This window comes from Arachis ipaensis, chromosome B5, assembly GCF_059453495.1.
Source record: "Arachis ipaensis isolate K30076 ecotype BB chromosome B5, ASM5945349v1, whole genome shotgun sequence".
In the NCBI taxonomy this organism is placed as follows: domain Eukaryota; kingdom Viridiplantae; phylum Streptophyta; class Magnoliopsida; order Fabales; family Fabaceae; genus Arachis; species Arachis ipaensis.
In genome coordinates, this window is record NC_142440.1 from 9,482,583 (window position 1) to 9,505,772 (window position 23,190).

The 23,190-nt window shown below is 39.8% G+C and overlaps 4 protein-coding genes and 1 pseudogene across 4 annotated transcripts; 1 reads left to right on the forward strand and 4 right to left on the reverse strand.

Annotated features, from left to right (window-relative positions):
* Nucleotides 1-3,782: 3,782 nt before the first annotated feature.
* Nucleotides 3,783-5,978, reverse strand: LOC110271907 (protein FAR1-RELATED SEQUENCE 5-like). The gene is given in 1 exon segment (XM_021123584.2): nt 3,783-5,978. A coding segment is annotated over 1 exon segment (2,196 nt).
* Nucleotides 5,979-7,737: 1,759 nt separating this feature from the next.
* On the reverse strand, nt 7,738-9,033 carry LOC107640088 (protein JINGUBANG pseudogene; annotated as a pseudogene).
* Nucleotides 9,034-16,685: 7,652 nt separating this feature from the next.
* LOC148563337 (uncharacterized) lies at nt 16,686-18,096 on the reverse strand. The gene is made up of 4 exons (XM_088486744.1): nt 17,817-18,096; nt 17,447-17,711; nt 16,922-17,178; nt 16,686-16,876 (listed from the first exon to the last, which is right to left on the reverse strand). The coding sequence occupies exons 1-4, from the start codon at nt 18,094-18,096 to the stop codon at nt 16,686-16,688; spliced, it is 993 nt and encodes a 330-aa protein (XP_088342870.1).
* A 2,432-nt stretch (nt 18,097-20,528) lies between these two features.
* On the forward strand, nt 20,529-21,158 carry LOC107642814 (uncharacterized). Its single transcript, XM_016346289.3, has one exon. It carries the CDS (start codon nt 20,666-20,668, stop codon nt 20,975-20,977), a length of 312 nt encoding a protein of 103 aa, XP_016201775.1. The 5' UTR covers nt 20,529-20,665; the 3' UTR covers nt 20,978-21,158.
* Nucleotides 21,159-21,178: 20 nt separating this feature from the next.
* On the reverse strand, nt 21,179-22,760 carry LOC107642813 (uncharacterized). Its single transcript, XM_016346288.3, has 5 exons — nt 22,602-22,760; nt 22,439-22,491; nt 21,844-22,035; nt 21,660-21,755; nt 21,179-21,557 (listed from the first exon to the last, which is right to left on the reverse strand). The coding sequence occupies exons 1-5, from the start codon at nt 22,656-22,658 to the stop codon at nt 21,389-21,391; spliced, it is 567 nt and encodes a 188-aa protein (XP_016201774.1). The 5' UTR covers nt 22,659-22,760; the 3' UTR covers nt 21,179-21,388.
* Between the last annotated feature and the right edge of the window lie 430 nt (nt 22,761-23,190).

The following is a 23,190-nucleotide window of genomic DNA, read 5'->3' on the forward strand; positions in this document are numbered from 1 at the left end:
CGTGCCAGATAACTGGGTAACTGTGCATGTTGTGTATATTTTGGTGAATGCTGGTTAGTGTGTTTATTGAGGAGATGTTACCGTTATATGTAACCGAAGCAATGTTTTTCATTGCAGGAGTTGAGTCGATAGCACTTCTGCCGCCCCCGCCGTGCTGTTCAAACGCACTGTTGGGGTTACCAAGCATGCCACGAGACACGACGCAGAGAGCAAGTTAGAGTTGAGTTGCAGATCAGTTTCTTCAAGTGTGTCGCCTTCATTTGTCGTCCTACTCCTCCTTACACGGTACGTGTTGTTATGTTGATAGTTGCGTACGAGGTTATTGCCAATGTCAATTTTTATTTTCGTCTATCAAACATTTTGTCGAGGGAACGCAGGCCGATAGTTAATGATGTTGTTGTTTTCGTACTGCGGGGTGCCGATGACAGTTAGTGTAGTTGGTGTCGCCGACCACAGAAAGTAATGTGAATAAAATTTTCAGAGTTACTTGGTTAGGCTCTTTTAACACAATATTGTCGGAGGTACCAGCGGGTGATAGGAAAAAAGGTTAGACGGAGAAAAAATATAGATGCTCGTGTTTGTTTGAATGAAATTTGGTATGGAGTTGTTGGTTTCTTAGCGTTAAGGCATTGGTATTTTGTTGTTTTTTTTGTGCACTGGTAAATCCATGATGAATTCCTTGTGACCCTACTGAGTGAACCGATGATTGAATTTTTGAGGTTGATCCGTTTCCATCACGAGCACCGGGATATGGAAAATGATTTTTCGTATCACTTCCTGCTGGTCGTTATGAAAACATATCAAACTTGACTAGTCATTCTTTGCTTCAGTCAAAGTGGATCACAATTAATTCGTATACGGATTCAGCATTGTACTTGAAAACCACAAAATATCCATGCTTTAGTCCTAAGAACTCAGGAAGTGCATACCAACCTTCATTCAACCAAACACTATCATCTACCTTCCTTCGTCTGACTTTTATTCCATCACCCGTTGGTAGCTCCGACAAAATTGGAGTTGATACTCCTTCCCACTTAGCCGAACAAGGAACGTCTTCTGTAGTCGGCTTCACACACTAAATTAAAGTTCGATAACATGTCATCGGCTACAGACCTCGATAATACTGCATTGGGTTTTGTCTGGAGTAATTCATAATTTTCATACCTAGCGAAAATCCGTCTATGTTTCACGAACGGTTGTACTTACGACCGCTGTACCTTTTTCACATACTTCTGCACGGAAGAAAAAAAGAAAAATATTAACTAACGATATCTCATCTCAATGCACGACGAGGATGCGCAAAGGGAACAGATGACGTTGCTTCTCCCCCAAGAGTTCAGGAAGATGGTGAAAACGAGAAGTACCATTCCCAAATCAACTTAGGCACTTGTGCTGCGGTACCGATTCATTTTTCCACAGAAGATATCCATCTAGAGGTAAAAAAAATGCTTGTTGTTGAAATTTAGAGTACAAGTGTCCCGGATGGTGTTTGGGTGCATGCAGTAGAGCAATTAAAAGAATCTGACTAATGGATGGTGTCCGTCATTTACACGTATTTAAATTATCTGTATAAAAATGTTGTTACGAGGTAATGCGGTCTATAAAAACCAATGTAAGCGGTTTGCATCTCTTTGCCATCCATCGGGTTCCTATAACGTGTCGGTTTTGCCTCCAAATTTTCTTCAGATATGTTAATTTCGGTAATGTTCGATGCGGATGGTTGGTCCATGTGATGTATTTTTTTGAATTTATATACTTATATTTAACATAGGCTGTTGTTGTGTATGTAGGTGATGAGTGATGCAGACCCTAACCGATATAGTGTCGTTGGTGCTTTGTTACTTCAATGAGATACGGAGTGAAAGCTAGTTCTGCATGAATCCGATGTATGAAATTAGATTTTTTAATCAATTTGAAATCAGATTCAAATGTATGAAACATTGGAAACACCAAGGAAGTAGGTTGTGTCCACTGGGAAAGGAAATTGATGAAGAACCTAAAACCCAAAGGCTAAAGGGTAAGTAGCAGTTTCGTGGATCCTTTTTTTTAGGTTTACTGAATTAATTGATTTTTTTGATTCACAACTTTTGTGTATAGTTGTCGTGCTGAGTTTTCTTAATATCAGGTCATAATAGTCAACAATGTTACGGATGCTAGATGACTACATTTTGGAAATATCCAAGCTCTCAATCCCAGGAAGCAAAACCCTGCCTATCAAAGTAAAGTCATGCTGTAGTCAAATAGCTGATAACATAGAAAGATTCGCTATTGTACAACTTAAAGGAAATGTCCGCAGTGTTTCAAACATTTATTGTTCCTAGTGTTAAATTCTGTCAGTATGTAAGACTCTAACAACTTCAAAATGTTATTGAACCTAATAATCGAAACTATGATATGAGCGAATAAAAATTGTGTTTGTGTTTACGAATTTTCTGCTTCATATATCTATATATATTTCAAACTGCTTTCATACACAGTGTGCCATTTCCCCTTAAATAAAATTTTCAATGAATATAGGAAATCCATAATAACAAAGTAGATTCACAACCTCAACGTTACAAAAGAGATTTGAAACCATCTATGAACAATTCAACCTTGGAGACTACAACCCATTCAATCTAATAATTTGGTTGATAAATCAAATGCACTAAGAAAGGAAAAAAATCAATTAACACAGCTCTATTTTTTCAACTGTATTGCATAACCACAATGGTAGGAAGTCCTTACCCCAAATGCAACCACAATAAACTGCAACTAAAATACAGCAATGTAAGCAAAACACATGCATATTATTCAACATTATTGTCATCATAATGGACTAAGTAGGGGAAAAAATTAATTTACACAACTCTAATTGATCAACTGAATTGCATAATCACAATGGTAGCAACTCGTTACCCAAAAGTCAACCACAATTTACTCCAACGAGAATACAGCACTGTAAGCAAATCACATACATATTATTGAACATAATTATCACCCTAATGGACATATTCATAGTTAACGTAAATAACTACAACTTAAAACTCCTCAATACCAAGCAGTGACAAATACATTGCGGTCAGTAAATCAGGATAGATGATGCTTTTAGAACCAATTATACTTGCATTGCACTAAATTCAGAAGACTAATTCCTTCAAATGGTCAAAGTGTCCTATGCATCGACGCGAACAATGCCATGTACGATCCTTGTTTGTTGCCACAAGGCAGTGACGATGGTAACGGATCTCGGACATCGATCTGCACATGTCGCGTGTCACATTTATCATCAATGACATCATTAACGCATTCATAGTTCGTGAATGAATGTCTCTTGTCCTGCTGTGACTCCTTCACCTGCTGATAACATCATAATCCCCAATCAGAAACTATAATCATGCATAAAATCATAATGGTCATTCATCGCAAAGTGGTTAAGATGAGTTTTACGCATCACACCTGTGTTAACGAGTAGAGATTTTTATTGAAAATACCATTCGTGGACGCGATGTCAATGGATTCGCTGCTTTCATGGAGGCTCCGCTGTTTTATAAATTTTTTTTTAGACAAGAAGAACGAGATCTTCATTAATTTACCCAGTTCATGACACGGAAATTAGATGTTTATATTCAAAAAAATTACCTCAACAAAAGTGTTGTCTTTACCCTTCCGGTTCCTCATACCCGTCGCCGTAAACTTCCTTGTTCCACCCTTTTTAAAAGGTTGCGCAAACAGAGGAGCATTCACATAGTTTAATGGTTTTTAAAGGGACACACACCGAACAAGATTTTCACAGCAGGAGCCTATTTAGAATAAACAAATCGTACCTTGGTATTAGGTCCTGAGTGGTGTTCGGACTTAATTGAGAACGACCTCGAAGAATTAGCAAACCTTTCTGGACTAAAACCTGAGTCCTTGGCCGATGCATTGCCATATGATTGATCGCGAGGGTTACCATCCACACTATGCTGCATCAGATCTGGACAGTGCTTGTAGTAATGACCGTACTTGTGGCAATTAGAGCATGCTCTCTTCTTCCTCCAAGAAGACCTCTTGGAAGGGGCTCCTTTACTTTTGACAACAAAGGGATCGTTGATGCCTTCCACGTTAACATTAGGAGTTGACTTGCCTTGTTTGCGGGACTGCAGGCGGATAACTAAATTGACAAGTTCAGACTGGACTTCATCAAAGTCTGCAAGATCCTTGCAAGCAATATCACACAGCTTGTTGCAATTCGATGCCAATGCTCCAACTCGAAACTTTAAGACCCTTTCGATGTCATCATTCACAGGCATTTCTGTGCTAATAAATTCGTTCTTTGCATTCTTTGTCCACCTTTTGTATATCAACGAATCTGGAAACTCAAGTATGTTTTCGAACTTCATGGCACAGAAGATATGACTACAGAGAATACCACGTGATTCAAACAGCTTGCACGAGCACGAGAACAGATTCTTACCTCTATCAACTTCCATCCGTCGATCTTTGGCCGGGTCTCCGAGAGCAGTCACACTGAACTCTACCTTGTCCAAGGTTGTGCTTAGTACCGTTATATTCAAAGCCCCTGCCCTCTGAATCTCATTACGAATTTTCTTGAAAATGTTTTGCGTGAAATAACATGATGCATATCTTTCATATACCTCCAACGAGGTAATCATCACTGGCTCTGAGCACTGAGACTTAAAGTCAGCTATTAATTCGTTGTTTTTATACTCCTTTAAGGCCCTATCCAGGTTATGCATGAAGTCAATGAGGGTGTTCTTGCGATTAACATAAAATCTGATGAGAGAATTTGTACCTTCACACTGTGATGTTGTCCTTATGTAACCGAAAAACTTATCTCGGAGGAAACAATGGGACCACATCTCACGAGTTTCGTACGTCTTTTCCATCCAGGTACTGCCAACAAGCTTGTGCTTATCCAAAATGGCCGCCCATCTCCGATCAAAGTCTCTCTGGTCGTTGTTGTCGTATATAAGACCCTTAAAATCGCGCAGGAAATTAGGATTCTTTATATTTTCACATGCATTTCTCTACAGATGTCATCCGCATAACCGATGGGTCGCATCAGGCAGAACATTCTTGATTGCATCTCGCATGGCAAGGTCTCCGTCAGTTATTACTGCTTTTGGACTTTTCCCACCCATCGCTTCAACAAAGGTTTCCAACAACCACTTATACGTCTCTGTGGTTTCGTCGGATAGTAGGCCGGGGCCGAAGATAACAGTCTGCCCGTGATGATTGCATCCAGAGAAAATGACCAAAGGCTTGTTGTATTTATTCTTCTTGTAGGTTGAATCAAAGGCAACAATATCTCCAAAGCAGAGATATTTGATAATTGACTGCCCATCTGCCAAAAAAATATGCTCCAGCCTTTCGTCACTAGTGAACGTATACTTTCCAAAGAACATCGGATCGTTGTTTGACTTGCCAATCAAATAGTTTATTGCCGCATTGGCATCCCCGTTTTTAACTTTTGCCCGATGATAGCGATCGATGTGGTTGTACAAATCTTTCCGTGTGAAGCCAGCATGACGATATCCACCCTTCTGGAATGCAATATACCCCATAATATGGCAGCTCTTGACACCAAAATTATGAAGATTTTCCACTTGGACTCTATCAGTGACAGTTAGACGACGATTGGCCGGTACCAGATGCGCAAATTGGGGTGGCGTCAGATCGTGGTTGTGAGATTCCACAAAACATGATACCTTCCATCTACCGCAGCTGTAGTCAAGCTTTACCCTAAGCCGAGCTGGACACTTGGTTCGCGTTAGTGACCTTGACTCCCTTGATCTATCATCCATATCAAGATACCTCATATTTCTCCAGCCCTCTTTGTTGCAAACAAGTTGCCTGCTAATGATTCTACCTTGATTATCCTTAACCACGTCGTCCTTCCTCATTACAAATCCATGCCAACAAGAATAAGCGTTATAAAATTGGCAAGCCTCATCCTCCGTCCTAAACTCCAGGTTCCAAATATCCTCCACCATTAAATCCGCTATTCTTTTTACACCACAAACTTCTTCACTCTTGCTAGTGGAATCCAGCGAATCCACATCGTCGTCATCAGCATCATCTTCTGCATTCGGTTGATAATCGAAATCATCACCCAAATCATTATCAGAATCATTCTTTACATCATCCTCCTTTATGGACATAATTTAACCCCTACCATAATTTTACCCAAAAATGTCAATAAACAGAGCCAATGGCAGCAACTACGGGAAGCTAAACTAAGCTGCATGTAAAATTAAATGAACCAAAACCAATTAAACTAACCCAATTATTTTTGACCCCAGTATTAGGTTTTAATTTGAATTCCCCAAAGCTAGCCACAGCATAGAACTGGATAATGTAACTTAATTTTCAAATTCAAGGATAGCAACCTAACACCCTAAACAGAGAACCGTTTAAAAGGCATAGACTATCATCTAAATTAAACTAACAGAGAACCGTTTAAAAGGCATAGACTATCATCCAAATTAAACTAATCTGGATTAAGTGAAAAACTTAATCGGACATACCTTGATGACAACCAGAGGTTGAGCTTCAACGGATAAAAAATGCACTATCGGAGTCGGAGGGAGGTGACCTTTACCTAATCCGACGCACCTAATTCGAAGGCAGCCGAAAAATGAATGTTGGTAAACCAGCTTCCAGCAGCCACAGCTTCGGATCTAGCAGAAGTTCTGCTACAAATTTCTCTACTGGAGCCACATCAGTTTAGCGTTCGCCCTCTCCTCAGTTGATGTCAACGCCAATCCGACGAAAGCAGAGTACCAGTTCCGGAACCTGTTACTCGAAGGAGATCATTCTTGCTAAATGGACGCTGGGTATAGAACGAAGGCAAAAAAATCAAACAGGGTTGGGTAGTGGGTTCTAGGATAACAAATTTCAGGGTTGGGTAGTGGGTATAGAACGAAGGAGAAAAAACCAGTGGGCAGTGGGTTCTATGCGTTTTCCAGGAAGTGAAACATGAATTAAAGGCTTCTGAGACATGCATGTTGAATTTCAGAAAGTGATGGAGGGTATTTTATAAAATGAAAAACAAGTTAGAGATTATAAATTATAATTATAAATGTTCCCCAATACACTATATAATATATGTATACAATAATTAATGTAGTATTTGTTATAATATATATTCATTAAAGGCTTTTGCTATTATCAATGAATCAATTAATGAAAGGTTGAAAATTTTCTTGATCAATGACTGAGATGATGACACATGTGCAAGGGTAACTTATCCACAAAATTGCCATGGGTTTGGAAGAAATCACCATATATATATATATAGGTTTTTTTTTTTGGGTAGGAGTTCGAAAATAAAATTTACTAACGTCACCGAAAAATGGGCTTGTATTGTCCTTAAACCCAAGAGAATGCCCTCTTCATCCCTACTTCGTATGTGAAGTTTAACCCAAGGGAAACTCATTGATTGATCAAATAAAATGAAAAGCCCACAAAGATAACTTATTGAGATAGAATTCATGCAAGCACATCATACACGTACATAACTAATCCAATCCAATAAACCCTAAAAGCAGACACATCATGCATAATCCATATTCATCAACCTTCCAACCTAGCATTATCATATTAAAAGGGTTCAGACAAATAAAAATGGCGGAAAAGAGAAATTAGAGAAAATAAAAGTCATATAAATAATTCACATACTATACCCCTACAAACAAGAGCTTGAGAAATCATGCATGCATGATGTTCCCATAAATGTAACTAACTAATTTATTAGTATCTTCTGGAACCCATTTTCCTCAAAGAAGAGACTCTGGGGAACTCGGAACTAGTACGAGATTGCTGGTGGCCGTGTTGGGAGGGCGGCGCGTTCTCGCAAACTCTCCAAACCTTGACGGATTTGTCCAAGCTGCCGCTATACACAATCCACTTCTTGTCATTCAACATGGCCTCCGGGTCCTTCTCCACCGCCAGACACTTCACCGGTCCAGTGTGACCGGTCAACGTCGTCAGGCAAACATGCTCGTTGCTAACCGTCCTCTTCCACACGCAGATCCCCATATCCGCCGACCCACTCAATATCAAGTTCCCCGCCGTCGCCAAACACAGCACCGCCAGTTTATGCCCCCGAAGTATCCCCATGTGTTCGTACTTTGTCCCCCTCACCCAGAAGTTCACCAACCCGTCCGACGAACCGCCGTACAGAACATTCCCGTCCGCGTTTATCACCAGTGCCGTCACCGCACACTCTTGCTTCAGCAATGTCTGCTGGAAGAAGTGTTTCGTTCCTTTCGCTTGCATCTCGCGCCGCCAGATTTTGACAGTGCCATCCGCGGACCCCGAGAACACCAAGCCTTCCGGCGCCACAACCAAGGAGTTAACGGCGTCGTCATGCGCCACCACAGACTCCAAGCACTTGAAGTTGGAGGCTCGCCAAACCTTGAAGGTCTTGTCCCAAGAAGCTGAGTATATGAAGGCATAGTCCTCCGTGACACTAAGGCAGGAGATGGCGTCGTAGTGCTTGATCCAAAGCACATTGCGGTTCTTTCGAACCTCGATGTAGTTGCTGGGTCTCATGGAGCACTTGATGTAGTTTCTGAGCGTGGGAAGAGTGGCAATGCGTCTGTGTATTTGTTCGTTTCTCGAAGACACCTTCCAAACCCTAATCCTGCCGTCTTGGTGGCCAGTGATAATCTTTTCACCGGCGATGACGATGGATTTGACCAAGCCGCTGTTGGATTTGAAGCCTGCAAACTCCTTCTGGTTCTTCCAAACCCTAATGTTCTTGCTGTCGGAGCCGGTGTAGAGAAGGTCCCTGGTGGCAGCGAGGGAGTATATGTGGCCTTCTTCGCGGACGAGGGAGCCAACGAGAGCTTCATCGTTGGGGTTGGTGAAGCCATCTCCTCCAATGTTGGTGTTGTGGTTCATGTGAGAGGACCATGGAGACTTGGCAAGAGGAGAGAGTAAGGAATCATTGTCAACGGCCATTTGAGCAGTTTCTAATAAATGTGGGGCGTCAATGGTGATAAGGGGTTTCCTAGTGTTCCCGTCGGAGTTGTAACCGTCCATCTCTTCGTCTTCTTTGTATTATTATTCCAAACATGTAAACATTGTATCTCATTCTATGCTTCTTTCTGTAAATGATGCCAACTATCCGCCAAACAGTGCTTCTATCTTCATTTTCTCTTTGCCTTAATTAAGCTCATTTCTGTAAACCATAAGTCTATAACTAATTGGGTCATCATTGTTCTGTGGATGGATAAGTGGAATCCCATAATTAGATAAAAGACTAGACCAGTAAAAAGGACGTCTGACTTTTCTTGTCGCCCCCTAAAAGTTATTTTTGATTTGGTCAATTCACTAAATTTGGCCGCTTTTTTTTTTCTACAACAAGAAAGGTTGCAGCGTTTTAATACTATGTTTTTCCTAAAGACGGGCAACGCCTGTATAGAAATTTAGAAATGTGACGAAGGAGTTTGAGGGTTACTACTTTAGCAACAAGAAATACATGTGACCGTAGAATAAGGAAGGAAAAAAAAAAGGAAAAATCCAACAATATTGTGTATACCAAATTCATTGAAAAGTCATAACCATTTTTAATTCAGTTTTTTTAAAGGATCGAGACTCATACCATTATCTACAAATAAAGTTAATAATTGGTCATGGTTAGATAATTTAATATATTTAATTAAATTATTTTATAATTATTTTTAATTATTTAACTTTACATAAAAATAAATATTTTTATTTAGAAAAAGGGTAACAACTTTTTAATCAGGTAATAAAATAGAGAATAAAAGGTGAGAGGTATTTAAGGGAAAAAAATATTAACGAACTAGCCATGATGAGAAATTGATAGATGGAAACCTCATCGAAAATATATAGATCATAATCAATCCCTTTATAGCAACATTCAAATCAGGAAGTATACTGTATTTGGTGGAGAGATAGAGATTGAAAGAGTGACAGAGATTGAAAGATTGAGACTGAAAGATAGAGACTAAAAGACAAAGACAGAAATAAATTTCAGTATTCTGTTTGGTGTAAAGTGAGAGATAGAAATTAAAACAAAAATGAAACTCTAATTTAATTTATATAAAAGGTAAAATTGAAATTAATTAATTGAAATAAGGGTATTTTAGGTATAAAATATTATTAAAGTTTCAGTCTCTGTTTCTAAAAATTTCAGTCTCCTGTGTCATATTTTTTGGAAGTACTGAAATATTAAAATTTTAAGAACAGAAACAAAAATTTTAGTACCAGTTTCTGAGTCAACAAATATGATACTAAGTCTCAATCTCTCAATTTCTGTCTTAATACCTCAAAACAAACGCTATAGATGTGAGGGTCTCGTGGTTTTACTTGGAATATAGAAACAACTCTTTATAGCCCATTATTTCCTTTTTCTTTTCCGTTTAGCTATATCATCTCCGTGCAAAGAAAGAGTAATCAAACTATCCCTGCAAAATTGAATAACCTACCAAAGATATATAACACGTGCAACTTCTTTTCTAGTACATAGTCTTTCGATTAGGTTCGTAGAGCATACTCAATCTTTGTGCGGCTTCGAACTGTTCGGTAGTTTGTTAAACATTTTTTTTTTTGGTGACGGTTTTTTTTGTGTGACTTTTTTGGTGACGGTTTGTTAAACATTTAAAATAGTGTAATTTATACTTAATGCACAAATTTTTTTATTGAAACCACTCGGATAAAATGTTTGTTTGAGTACTATTAAATCGATAATTTTTTTTAATTTTTTAATATGTTTAAAAAAAATTTAAATAGAAAGTAAAAGCATCAAAGAAATTGAAAAAATATTTTTTTTGAAAAGTTATAATTTATATTTTTTTAAAAGATATTTTTTATTAACAAAGAAAGGTATTTTTCACATAATAAATGAATAAGAAAGTATTTTTATATCTTATTTTACTCAAACATAATTGATAGATAAAAAGATCTTTTTACATGAAATATTCAAACATAAAATCACTTTTACTTTTGTAAAAGATCTTTTTTGAAAGTGGCGTCCAAACAAACCCAAAGATGTCTAAAACATCTTTTTTTAAAAATATTTTTTAATAATTAAAATTTAACATATATAATCGATTAAATTCTGTTATTTTTGTCAAAATTAGGCCACATAAATTAATTTAATAAAAAAATGATGAATCAAATTTTGAATTAGTTTAAATTAATATTATTTTTTATAAAAAATAACTACAATACCCTTTGTTCTGGCAAGGACACTGCGCTTGATCTATACGTCGGTCTGGGTGTCCGGTGAGTACTCCTGAGCCGACGTTAGCCTGGGCCGACGTTATCCTTGTGAACTCGAACCCAAGCGTGGTACCTGCAAAAAGGATTCCGACGCTCAAGTCAATAGCAGAATAAAATATAACTGAGATCGAATATATGAGGTTGGGAATAAGCAGCTTAGGGCGGACTGAATAGCCTTATTGAGTGAAGGTATTTCCTTCGACGTGCCTTGTTCAATTCTCTTCTTCGGATTTATAGGCTCAGCGTGTAGCCTGATCGGTCAGTGTGATCCGAGATTTTAGTGAGTGGATTAACCAGATATGCTGGCATGCATATTGGTTCCGCGATTCGAGTATATGGGCGGTTTTGAAAAGCGGCCGTTGCGTCGAGGTATATCTCGGATGTGGCCGAGATTCTTGGGTGCAGTACAGAGTCTCCAAGCTTGACTTGGTGTATGCAGCAAGTTGAGCTTTTTTATTGAAAGTATACCTCGGTGCAGAGAGGTTGAATAGCTGAGCCCCCAAGCTCAACGAGCGTACAAGCTTGGGCTGAAAACTCAGATGGGGTTTTCCAAGAATGAATTTTGACATACCCACTTTATTATTAATTTGTTTTGAAAAAGTAATTTATGTTGCTTTGTTAACTGGGCCGCAATTAATGTGCACGTTCGGCGATATTGGAGTCCAACCGTTTCCTCTCGTACTTTAATTGTTTATCGAATTCCCACTAAAGTAGTGGGTTGTAATTGAATGTATATGTTTTTCAACACGAGCCTTCAGTTTTTGCAAAAAGGTTTTTGGTGAGTTAGGGACCATGTCTTCCAGAGGTTAGTCTTCTTGTCTTCTTTCTGTCTTGTGCATTTTCTTTCGGGCTCCATCTTTCGTTGTTTTTTTCTAGGAAAAATGGTTAAAGAAAAAGAAAAAGAAAAGTTGAAAGTTGTCGAGGAGGACAAGGAGAACCCTTACCATTGGGTTCACGATGACGTAAAGACTCGGGCTTCTTCCTATTGTAATCAGGAGTCGGTTCAAGTTTTGGTGCTTGCAAGATTTGTTAGACCTGGTTCTGATGTCGGTTTCGAGTTCCTCCCTTGCTCCGGTCAAGATAGGGTTTGTGAGAGGAGAGGAGACTGTGGTTACTTTTATATGTATATCCCTTATTTAACTGAGTTGCATGTAAAATTTCTGTTTTCATATTTTGAGTACAAGATTTTGATTCAGCTTAACTGTGCCCCTTCGCAGTTACACCCGAATTCATGGGTATTTTTGCGTGCATTTGAAGTTCTGATGAATTTTTTAAATGTTGCTCCTTCACTGAATGTTTTCTTTTCTCTCTTCCAGTCTAAAGGGGTTCGGAAAGGGCTTTGGGTTTTTCTAAGTAGTTTTCCTGATCGCTCTCTATTTTTACTTTACAAGTCTTCCTTTAAAAATTTCAAGTCCATGTTTGTAAAAATTCGTGCTTTGGAGGCCGTGTATCCCTTTTTCCTTGATGAAGAAATGATAGAGAAGTTCCCTTTGTACTGGTGTTCGGAGCAGTTACAAATTCTTGAGACTGACGGTATGAGCGAGGAAGAGGACTGTTTGTTAGAATTTCTGATTGAAAATTTTGCCGCTGGAGAGTGTTTGCTTATCCCTGATTTATTGAAATATGATGCATAAAATGATTTTGAAGGGCAGAAATTGTATATAGGTACTGTTGTTTTTGCAAGTCTTTGTGTTGTGCTGCTATATTTTTACTGACTTTCTTATTGTTTACAGGTAGCAAGATGCCCAATCTGAATTCTGCCAAATTTCAGGCTTATCTGAAGAAGAAAGGTGAGAGGGGTGGTAGTGTATCTGGGGTTATGAAGGAGGCTGCTGAGGATGCTGCATTCTCTACTGCTCAGGCTCCTCCATCTCCAAAGAAAAGGAAAACTGTTTTGGAGAATTCGCTAGAAGTGATTTCCGAGGGTGATCAGAATGTTGTTGTGAAATCTGTCTTTGATCGGCAGTGTCAGCTGCATGGTTTCCTGCCTAGTGCGAACCCTCACTCAATCTGGAGTGATTAGTTCTCCCTTGCCGAGCTTGCTGATCGTGTTTCCCAGTTTCCCGGGGATATGGCACTTACTCGTCGTGTAGGACTTGAGGGAATGGGCAAGTTTATCCAGGTGTATTTTTTTGTTTATGGCCTTTTTATTTTTATTCATTTATAAGTGTGCTGAAGATATTTTGCTTTATGTAGATTGTTGCTTCTCGGCTGCTGTGCGTTGGCCGTACTACCGAGCTGTTAAGTTCGGAGCAGCAGGTCCTGATTGAAAGGGCTGCATCCTCAGAGCGTTTGTTAAAAGAAAAGGAGAAAGCTGTAAGTGATGTCACCGCTAAGGTGAAAGAAAAAGAAGATGAAGTAGAGGACTTGAAGGAACAGATCAAATTATTGAAGAAAGAGAAGGAAGACGAAGTGGGATGTCTTCAGGAGCAAATCAGGCTACTCCAGGCTGATTTTAAGGAGAACGATAAAGTTAAGGGTGAAATGACTGCTCGTCTAAACGAGCTTGAGGAGGAGAAGATGGACATGTTTGTGGCCGGATTTGATCGCGCTGTCAGCCAGGTTTCATTGTTCGCCCCTGACTTTAACATTGGGAAGTTGAATGTGGCAAAGATTATTGTTAGTGGTCGGCTTGCTGACGATGAAGGTGTCGAAGACCAGGTTGAGAGTGTTCCTCCTCCTTGATGGAAATTTTATGTTGTACTATTGTATTTTCTGTTTATGTTGGAATGTTTTGAACTTTGTTTCCGACTTTGTTTGTCGGTGGTTGTATGTTTTGTGAATACTTGTTTAGCTTGTATGTTGCTGTTTTTGTGAACATTGAATATTTCGCAAGTTTCATCGACATATCCGACTTTAAGAGGTCGGTTTTGTTAAGTTGATATGCTTTGAAGCTTTGTATAAGATGGAAAATTTTGTTGAACTGCTTAGTGTATGAGATGGTCGGCCTCGTTAAAACCTGTCCGAGTAAACCCTCCTTAGGGAAAAACCTCGTGATCAGGAAAAAGACTACCTGGCCAACTCACAATTACATTGAAAAAGATTTAACTGTAATACACTTTCAGGGACGAAATGTTCCAAGTGTTGGGGAGGGGTGTTCCTTCTATCGTTTCCAGGCAGTACGCCCCCCTTTTGACAACTTTAGAAATTCGAAAGGGGCCTTCCCAATTCGCGGCTAACTTTCCCTTACCTGGTGGTTTCGTATCTCTTCCATTCGTCGCATGACTAGGTCTCCTTCTTGTAGTGTTCTCGGCCTTACTCTTTTGTTATATTGTTTCCTTATCATCGTTTGCATTGCTTGCTGCCATAGTTTAGCTAAGTTGCGTTCTTCATCGATTAGGTCGATCTCGGTTGCTCTATCTGTCGAGTTGTCTTGTTCGTTGAAGTATTTGGTTCTGCTGGATCCTTGGCTGATTTCGACTGGTATCATAGATTATGCGCCGTACACTAGTCGGAATGGGCTTACATTCGTTGTTGTGTGTGGTGTTGTGTTATAGCTCCGTACTACTTCTGGTATGAACTCAGCTCATCGCCCTTAGCATCTGTTAATTTCTTTTTTAATGCCTGCAAGATAACTTTGTTAGCAGCTTCTGCGAGCCCGTTGGTTTGTGGGTGCTCGACAGAGGAAAAATGATGTTTAATATGTATATCTGTAAGATATGATGCAATTTTCCTATTTGTGAACTGCCTGCCATTATCAGACATGATTTCCCTAGGTAAACTAAATCTGCATATTATTGACTTCCATATGAAATTCTGTACCTTTTCGGCTGTGATTTTTGCGAAGGGCTGCGCCTCTACCCACTTTGTGAAGTAATCGATGGCTACAAGTAAAAATTTTACCTGCCCCGTCGAGATAGGGAATGGGCCGAGTATATCCATCCCCCACTTATGAAATGGCCAGCTGATGTTTGATGTATGCAGGAGTTCGGTTGGGTTGTGGATGAGTGGTGCGCACCTTTGGCATGCATCACAACATTGTACCTTGTTGTTGCAATCTTTTTTCATTGTTGGCCAGTAATAGCCGGCTCGTAGGGTTCTTGTGACTAGGCTCCTACTTCCAGTATGATTTTCGCAGATTCCGCCGTGTAATTCGTTCAAGGAAGTTTCTGCTTCTGCTGGCCCGAGACACTTCAGAAGGGGTATGGAAATCCCTCGTTTATATAGTTCGGCCTCCAGTAGAGTATACTGAGCTGCTTTGTATCTGAACGACCTCGGTGTCTCACCTTCTGGTATCTCTCCGTTTCTCATGTAGTTGATAAATATATTTCTCCAGTCTTCTTCCTCCTGTGATATGCTAAGGACAGATTTTGTATCTAAACTAGCCTCTGTTAGTGTAATATGGTGGAGATTTTCCGTTTGTTCGGTCAATCTATGCGTGGCTAGTTTCGATAAAATATCGGCTCTATAATTTTGATCTCTAGGTATGTGTAGTATTTCAAATTTTTGAAAAGACTTTATTAGGATTTTGACCGAGTTTAAATATCTTTCTAAGAGTGTATCTCGTACCTGAAATTGGCCACTTACCTGTTGCACCACGAGTAGTGAGTCACAGTGTACTGTTAGAAAAGAGATTCCTACTTCCTTAGCCAATCGTAATCCTGCCAGTAAAGCTTCATATTCAGCTTGATTGTTTGTTGCTTGGAAGAGGAATTTAATCGATCGCTCGGCCTGGACCCCTTCATCATCCTTTAGGAGGATCCCTGCTCCGCACCTGTTTTCATTTGACGCTCCATCTACATACAATTCCCCCTTTTTGTTCTGTTCGTCTTTGTACGCGAATTAGGCCACAAAGTCGGCTAGTGCCTGAGCTTTAGGTGATCCTCTTGACTGATATGATATGTCGAATTCAGAGAGCTCAATCGCCCATTTTGTCATTCATCCTGCTAAGTCGGGTTTTGAGAGTATTTGTCGCATGGGGTGTCCCGTGCGTACTATGATCGGGTGCGTCTGGAAATAATGTCTCAGGCGCCGAGCCGTAACCACCAAACCAAATGCTAGCTTCTTTATTGTTGGATATCTTAGCTCGGCGTCCTGTAGGACTCTGCTTACGAAGTAAACTGGGTGTTGCTCGTTCTCTGTTTCTGTTACGAGCACAGAACTTATAGTGTTAGCTGAAATTGAGAGGAACAGTAGTAGTGGTTTACCTTGCTCTGGTTTCTGTAATATAGGCGGCGATGCTAGTATTTGCTTGAACTCGGAAAATGCTTTTTCGCAGTCAGTCGTCCATGTGAACTTCTCTGATCTTTTTATGGTTTTGAAGAAATGATAAGATCTTGTTGCTGCAGCTGGTAAGAATCTTGATAAGGCGGCTAGGCGCCCTGTCAATCGTTGCACTTCTTTGATTGTTGTTGGCGATTGCATGTTTAATATGGCTTGGCACTTGTCTGGACTAGCTTTTATACCTCGGTTTGTTAACAGAAAACCGAGGAACTTTCCTTGTTTTACTCCAAACGCGCATTTTCGGGATTCAGCCTCATGTTATGTGTTCGTAGCTGTTGGAAAACTTCTTTTAGATCAGCCTCGTGTTGTTCTTCAGAGCTGGATTTGACGACCATGTCATCGACGTATATCTCAATGCTTTTTTTGATTTGGTATTTGAATACTTTGTCCATTAGTCTCTGATAAGTGGCACCTGCATTTTTTAGTCCGAAGGGCATTACTTTATAACAGAAGTTACCTTGATCGGTTATGAACGTTGTCTTATCCTCGTCGTTCGGGTGCACTTGGATCTGATTGTATTCCGAATATCCATCCATAAAGCTTAGCACTTTGTAACCTAAGGTATCATCTACAAGTCTGTCGATGTTCGGCAGTGGATATGAGTCCTTTGGGCAGGCCTTATTCAGATATGTGAAATCTTCACACATTCGCCAGCTTCCTGTGCTCTTTCTGACCATAACCACGTTGGCCAACCATGAGAAGAATCGGACTTCTCTGATGAAACATGCATCGAGAAGTTTTTGTGTTTCTATTGCTGCTGCACTTCTTCTTTCGGCTCCCAAATTTTGTTTTTTTTTTTATGTATAGATCGGGCATTCGGGTTAACTGCCAGCTTGTGGCAGATAAAGTTTGTGGGCATGTCGGCCGGTGTCCAAACAAATAGGTCAGCATTATCTTTCAAGATGTTCTTCAAATGTTGCTTTCTTCCTGCAGAAAAAGCTGATCCAATGTTAGTATATTAATTATCTGTATGTAATTCTACCTTTTCCAGATCATCCGTCGGAGACGGCGGCCATGGTCATCTCTTGGATCCATGTCAGTTAGTCGCAGGATATGTTCCGAGTTATACACCGAGTTAATTCCCGGGATGGGTTCTTTTGCGGTCTTCAGCAAACTCGCATTGTAACATTTTCTGGCCTCTTTGTGATCGGCGTGAACAATCGATATTGTGTTGTCCTGCAAAGGAAATTTGACGCACAGGTGGATGGTGGAGACGATGGCTCCGAAAGAATATAGGGATGGGCGACCTAAGATGATGTTGTAAGGGTTGGCGCAGTCAACCACTAGAAATTGAATGTCCAGGGTCTTGGAGTTTGGAGGTTCTCCTAATGTTGTTCTCAACTAGATGTAACCTGATATGGGGACTCTTTCGCCCGAAAAACTTGCCAGCTCTCCTCCTGATGGTTGTAATGAATTGTCGCTCAATTGCATCTTTTTGAATGTGGAGTAGAACAAGACATCAGCGCTACTTCCTGGGTCGAGCAGCACCTTTTTCACGGTCAATGGTCTCATGCTCACTGAAATCACGACTGGGTCGTCTAGGTTTGGAGTTCTTGATTTGAAATCAGAAGCACCGAAGTTGATGGCGGCCGAGGAGGTTGGTGCTGAGGAGTCTTGTTGAATTCCCTCCATCGTCATCATGGCTCTGTAACTTTGCTTCCTTGCTGTGTTCGTTATTCCTCCTCCTGCGAAATCCCCTGAGATGCAGTTTATGATTCCTTTGGTAGTTGGGGTTTCGACTGGGTCTCGCCACGATCCTTTGTCTCTGCGTTCTGACTTATACTTCGGTTACTTGTATCTGCGTCCTTCTGACTCCTGGAGCCGATAATAACCCATGTCTTGCCAGTCTCTCCAGCAAATCCTTAGCAGCTACACACTCGTCGGTGGTGTGACCGAATTTCTGGTGGAAGGCGCAATGCTTCCCTTTGTCTACATACTTCTGATCCTGGTACGTTCCGGCCTTGACTGGCAGTTTTGTCAGTCTGTTGTGCAGTATGTCCTTTATGATGTCCTCCCTCCTTGTGTTAAACCTAGTATATGAATCAAATATTGGGGTTAGTTTAAAAGATTTTCTATGGTCTTTGGCATTGGACCTGTTTGACTTGTCCTCGTCTTTTCGCGAAGGTGGCCTTTCGTTCCTTCGTGTTTCACGCAGTTCTTCTATTTCAATTTGTCCCGTGGCTTTGTCTCGGAATTCTTCTAGCGTCTTTGGTTTGGCCACAATTATGGCTTCTTGGAACTTCCCTGGTCGGAGCCCACTTTTGATGGCATGCAGTTGCACTTCTGGGTTTAAGTCGGGGATTTCCATGGCCGCCGTGGTGAAACGCGTCATGTATTCCTTGAGACTTTCATGCGGGCCTTGCTTGATTGTGCTGAGATAGTCCGAGTCTCTGACATATATTTTTTATGCTGCGAAATGATTGATGAACATCTTGGCGAATTCGTCAAAGCTAGTTATGGATCCTGCGGGCAAGTTAGAAAACCATAGCAAAGCAGCTCCATCCAGGAAAGTAGGAAAAGAGCGGCACAGAATGGGGTCGCAATCACTGTTGAGGAACATCATGGATTCGAACTTGGTGACGTGAACTTTTGGATCCCCGATGCCTTTGTACGGTGCCAGGGTTATCGAGAGTGTGAAATTCAGAGGCATTTTGTAGCTCATTATCTCTTCGAAAAATGGATTAGCTCGTCTCCTCCCATATTTGGGGGGAGTTTCTGCTGTTTTAGCATTGGATTCTGACTGATGCTCTTCGTTCTGCTCGGGATTTGTCTTTTTACTATGCTCCTTCTTATCTCCGTTGTTTTGTATTGCCGCCAATAGTTCGGTCATCCGTTGATTTTCTGCTAGTAGCGCGGCATTCGCGGCAATGAGAACGGTGTTAGCTCGGGGAGAATGATGAGTTTCGGAATGATCCGTCATCGTCCTTTTCCTGCGAAGAAAGAGAAATGTGTAGCAGATATGGGTAAGCTAAAAATAGATATATCCTCAGGGGGGAATTAACGCCCGGCCCCACGGTGGGCGCCAAATGTTCTGGCAAGGATACTGCGCTTGATCTATACGTCGGTCTGGGTGTCCAGTGAGTACTCCTGAGCCGACGTTAGCCTGGGCCGACGTTATCCTTGTGAACTCGAACCCGAGCGTGGTACCTGCAAAAAGGACTCCGACGCTCAAGTCAATAGCAGAATAAAATATAACTGAGATCGAATATATGAGGTTGGGAATAAGCAGCTTAGGGCGGACTGAATAGCCTTATTGAGTGGAGGTATTTCCTTCGACGTGCCTTGTTCAATTCTCTTCTTCGGATTTATAGGCTCAGCGTGTAGTCTGATCGGTCAGTGTGATCCGAGATTTTGGTGAGTGGATTAACTGGATATGCTGGCATGCATATTGGTTCCGCGATTCGAGTATGTGGACGATTTTGAAAAGCGACCGTTGCGTCGAGGTATATCTTAGATGTGGTCGAGATTCTTAGGTGCAGTACGCCCCTATTATAGAAAATTACTAAAATACTCTTAATATATATATTAATTTTGAAAATTTTAAATTCTAACTCTTTTCTTTTCTACTGTCATAGTGTTAAAATATTAATTTATATCAACTCAATTTAATTTATTGATTTTTTGACTAAACTAATTTTTTTGATCTAATTTAAAAAAAAAAACAATTTTAACACCTTTATCTAAGTGACTCCTTTTATTTCCTGTTTACTAATCTTCTTTTGTTTGCAGTATACTAGTATACTGTTAGAAAAATTTTCAAATATCCTATAATAACGAAATTCAACTAATTTTAAAATCGAAATTCTAAAAACATTTGAAATTCTTCAAGTTAATTAAAGTTTCCTTCCTTTCTCTCTAATTTCTATCGTTTGACATCACACTGTACAGCCAACCGAATTCATTGGTGGTTTCATGATAATGTATTGAATCACGATGCATTCGCAAGTTTCCACGCACTCTTTTGTCCCTACCACCACACTTTCGTTTGCACTGCATCCCCTTTTGAGAAAAAACAACGGGCTTTGGCCTTGAAGAAATAAATAATCGATCCCCTTAAGCGAAAACCACTAGCTATCCTATAGTAGTAAAATTAAAACAGCGGAGCTCAAATGCATTTATATCTATGGCATAGAACTACTTTCTATAAAATATTTGAGCTTGCTCTGTCATTTCAACTCTTCTTGAGCAGAAAACAGAGAAAATGGCTTTCATTATTTCCAGAGGTGAATCTACTTTCTCAGAGACTGAGAAATCAAGTCTTGAAGAACACTTAGAGGGCAAGGACTCTGCAATAGTGGACAAAATCTCATCCGAGCTCCAGTTGAAGTCATCTTTGTCATCCAAGGCCTCATCTCAAAGCCTGAGCAAACAAGCTGTTCTTCAGCGCATCCGTCAGCGAAAGCTGCTTAACAAAATCAAAAGCACTGTTGAAGGTTTTACCAGCAGCTCCGAAGGCAATACGGCCACGGAGCAGAGGTGGCTCCAGCAAGAAGACTCTTTCTCTGCACCTTGACCTTAAGCTACCAACGAACAAGTGTATACTATACATCCCGATATTAGACATAAGACTAGTGAATTATTGATTAATTGTGGGCTGCTAACGTTAAGGTTGCATTTGCGGTCGAGTACCAAAATTGTAGCACTAGATTTTCATTAGCAGAACTGAAGTTGTATTTTGTTATTTTGCATTCAAATGTCTTTGGGCTGTGTTCTAAACGGGAAATTCTTTCATAGTTATTCCTTCATCTCAATGTATCTCAAGGTTTGGGAAGCCTTTTCCTTAGAGCAAAAAACACTCTGGATAAATAACTATAAATATATCTTGGATATCCTATTTTAGTACAATTCTCCCAGTACAAAAATCAATAATATCAAAGATGAAACGCTTGCACCTATTGGCAATAGAAAAGAAGCAAAAAAATGCTCACTTCTGTAATATCACACCAGACTTAGAAAGGAGCCGAAATGCTCTGTTGGAATTGTTCAATGAAGAGGACGATCTCTGGACTGACATTTTTCTTTTTTTCAAGAACTCTAAGGCACCCTGTAAACATTGAGGAGGGCCTAGTTCGCTCAAAATAACAGGTTCCAAACTGCAAACCATTATCAGAATAGATAATATTAGAAATTAACAAGCAACATGATTAATACATTAATTGCTCTTAGAAATAAATAAAGGATGAAATCCCCCTCACCCTGAGTTCTTTGATTTCCTCTTCTTTGAAGTGGCAAGCTTTGTTTTAGCCTTCTCCTTCTCCTTCTCCTCATCAGAGTCAGGCAAGAAAACTTGTCTGCAAATGAATTATGCACTCTTACATACATATCTAAACCATTATGCACATTAACATTGCACAAGAGAGAAAGAGAGGTGACACATACTTCTCACGAGCTGCCAGCATTTTCACTATGTCATCTGGAAGAAACCCTGAAGCTGGATTTGAATTATGCTGAGGCTCAGAACCTGATACATCATCTTCTTCACCTTGAGCAGCATCCTTACTTTCTTTGGATTGTCGAGGTGTTAATTTCTCAGCCCATTTCCTCCTACGTTCTTTCCCTTCGCGAGCAACCCTATTGAGCAAAGTCATGTTAGACAACATTCACAACCGCTTAAGTTGACAAATTTTTTATGACTCCAATAATAAATCCTGGAAAGTAACTTGAACAAAGCTGAATAACACACAATCATATCTCATGAATTTGTAAGTTCTCATCATAAAAATAATGTTAGTCCGAATGCCTTCATAGTTTTATCACTTTATGCATACACTTAACATACCAGATATGTAGAATTTACAAAGAGATTTATTTTTGAATAAAATCGTCTGAAGCCTCGCATATTTCAACCGAACATAGTTTGTGGATTTAACCAAATAAATAAATAAATAATTTCTAGTTTCACTTGGGAGGGAAACAACTGAAACTGAAATTTAGGTAAGCATAGAAAATAACAAAGCAGTAAAGCGTTTCATACCTAGCTTTACTTTCTTTTTGAATTTTGCGAATCTCCTCGTCTTGTTGTATACCCTGTGAAGCGCAAGCTTCGATTAAGCACAAACTACTTATCCAATAACAAAAAAGGATTTTAATTTTGATGAATTGAACGGAGAGAAAAACAGGGTGAAATAAGGAAAGACCTGCAGAGCTGTGAATTCCTCAGGGGCGTCGGAATCACTATCTTCTCTGTCAAACATTATTGAATATTGATGCAATTTCGAGTTTGAATCTCTTCTCTCTCTCTCTCTCTCTCTCTCTCTCTCTCTCCTGTGGAATCGAATTAACAAGAGCTAGGGTTTAAGCTTGTTCCGCATGTTTTAATTTTTCCGTCATTGTTACCCTTGTGAGGAATTGGGCCTGAAATTTTTTATTGGGTCAATAGACTTATTGGCAGTTTCTATGGACACTATCTAAACAGGATATTCAAGACAAAAAAAAAATATATTCAACGCACACAAGGCCTTGACATGTAGTAGTAGTAGGGGTGTTCATGGCGCAGCTCGGCCCTAAACATTTTAGCCGGCTAATTTGGTATAATTTACTGGATATAGGGTCGGATAAGGGTTTTAAAAATAAATTCGACCATTATCTTAGGTCGGATCTGGATCAAGACTAACCCAACTTCACTCGACCCATGTGCATCATAAGGGAACTGAAAAAGATATATATGTTTTAAATGAATTTCAATATTATGTTATATTTATCATAAGTTTCTTGTTTTATTTTTAA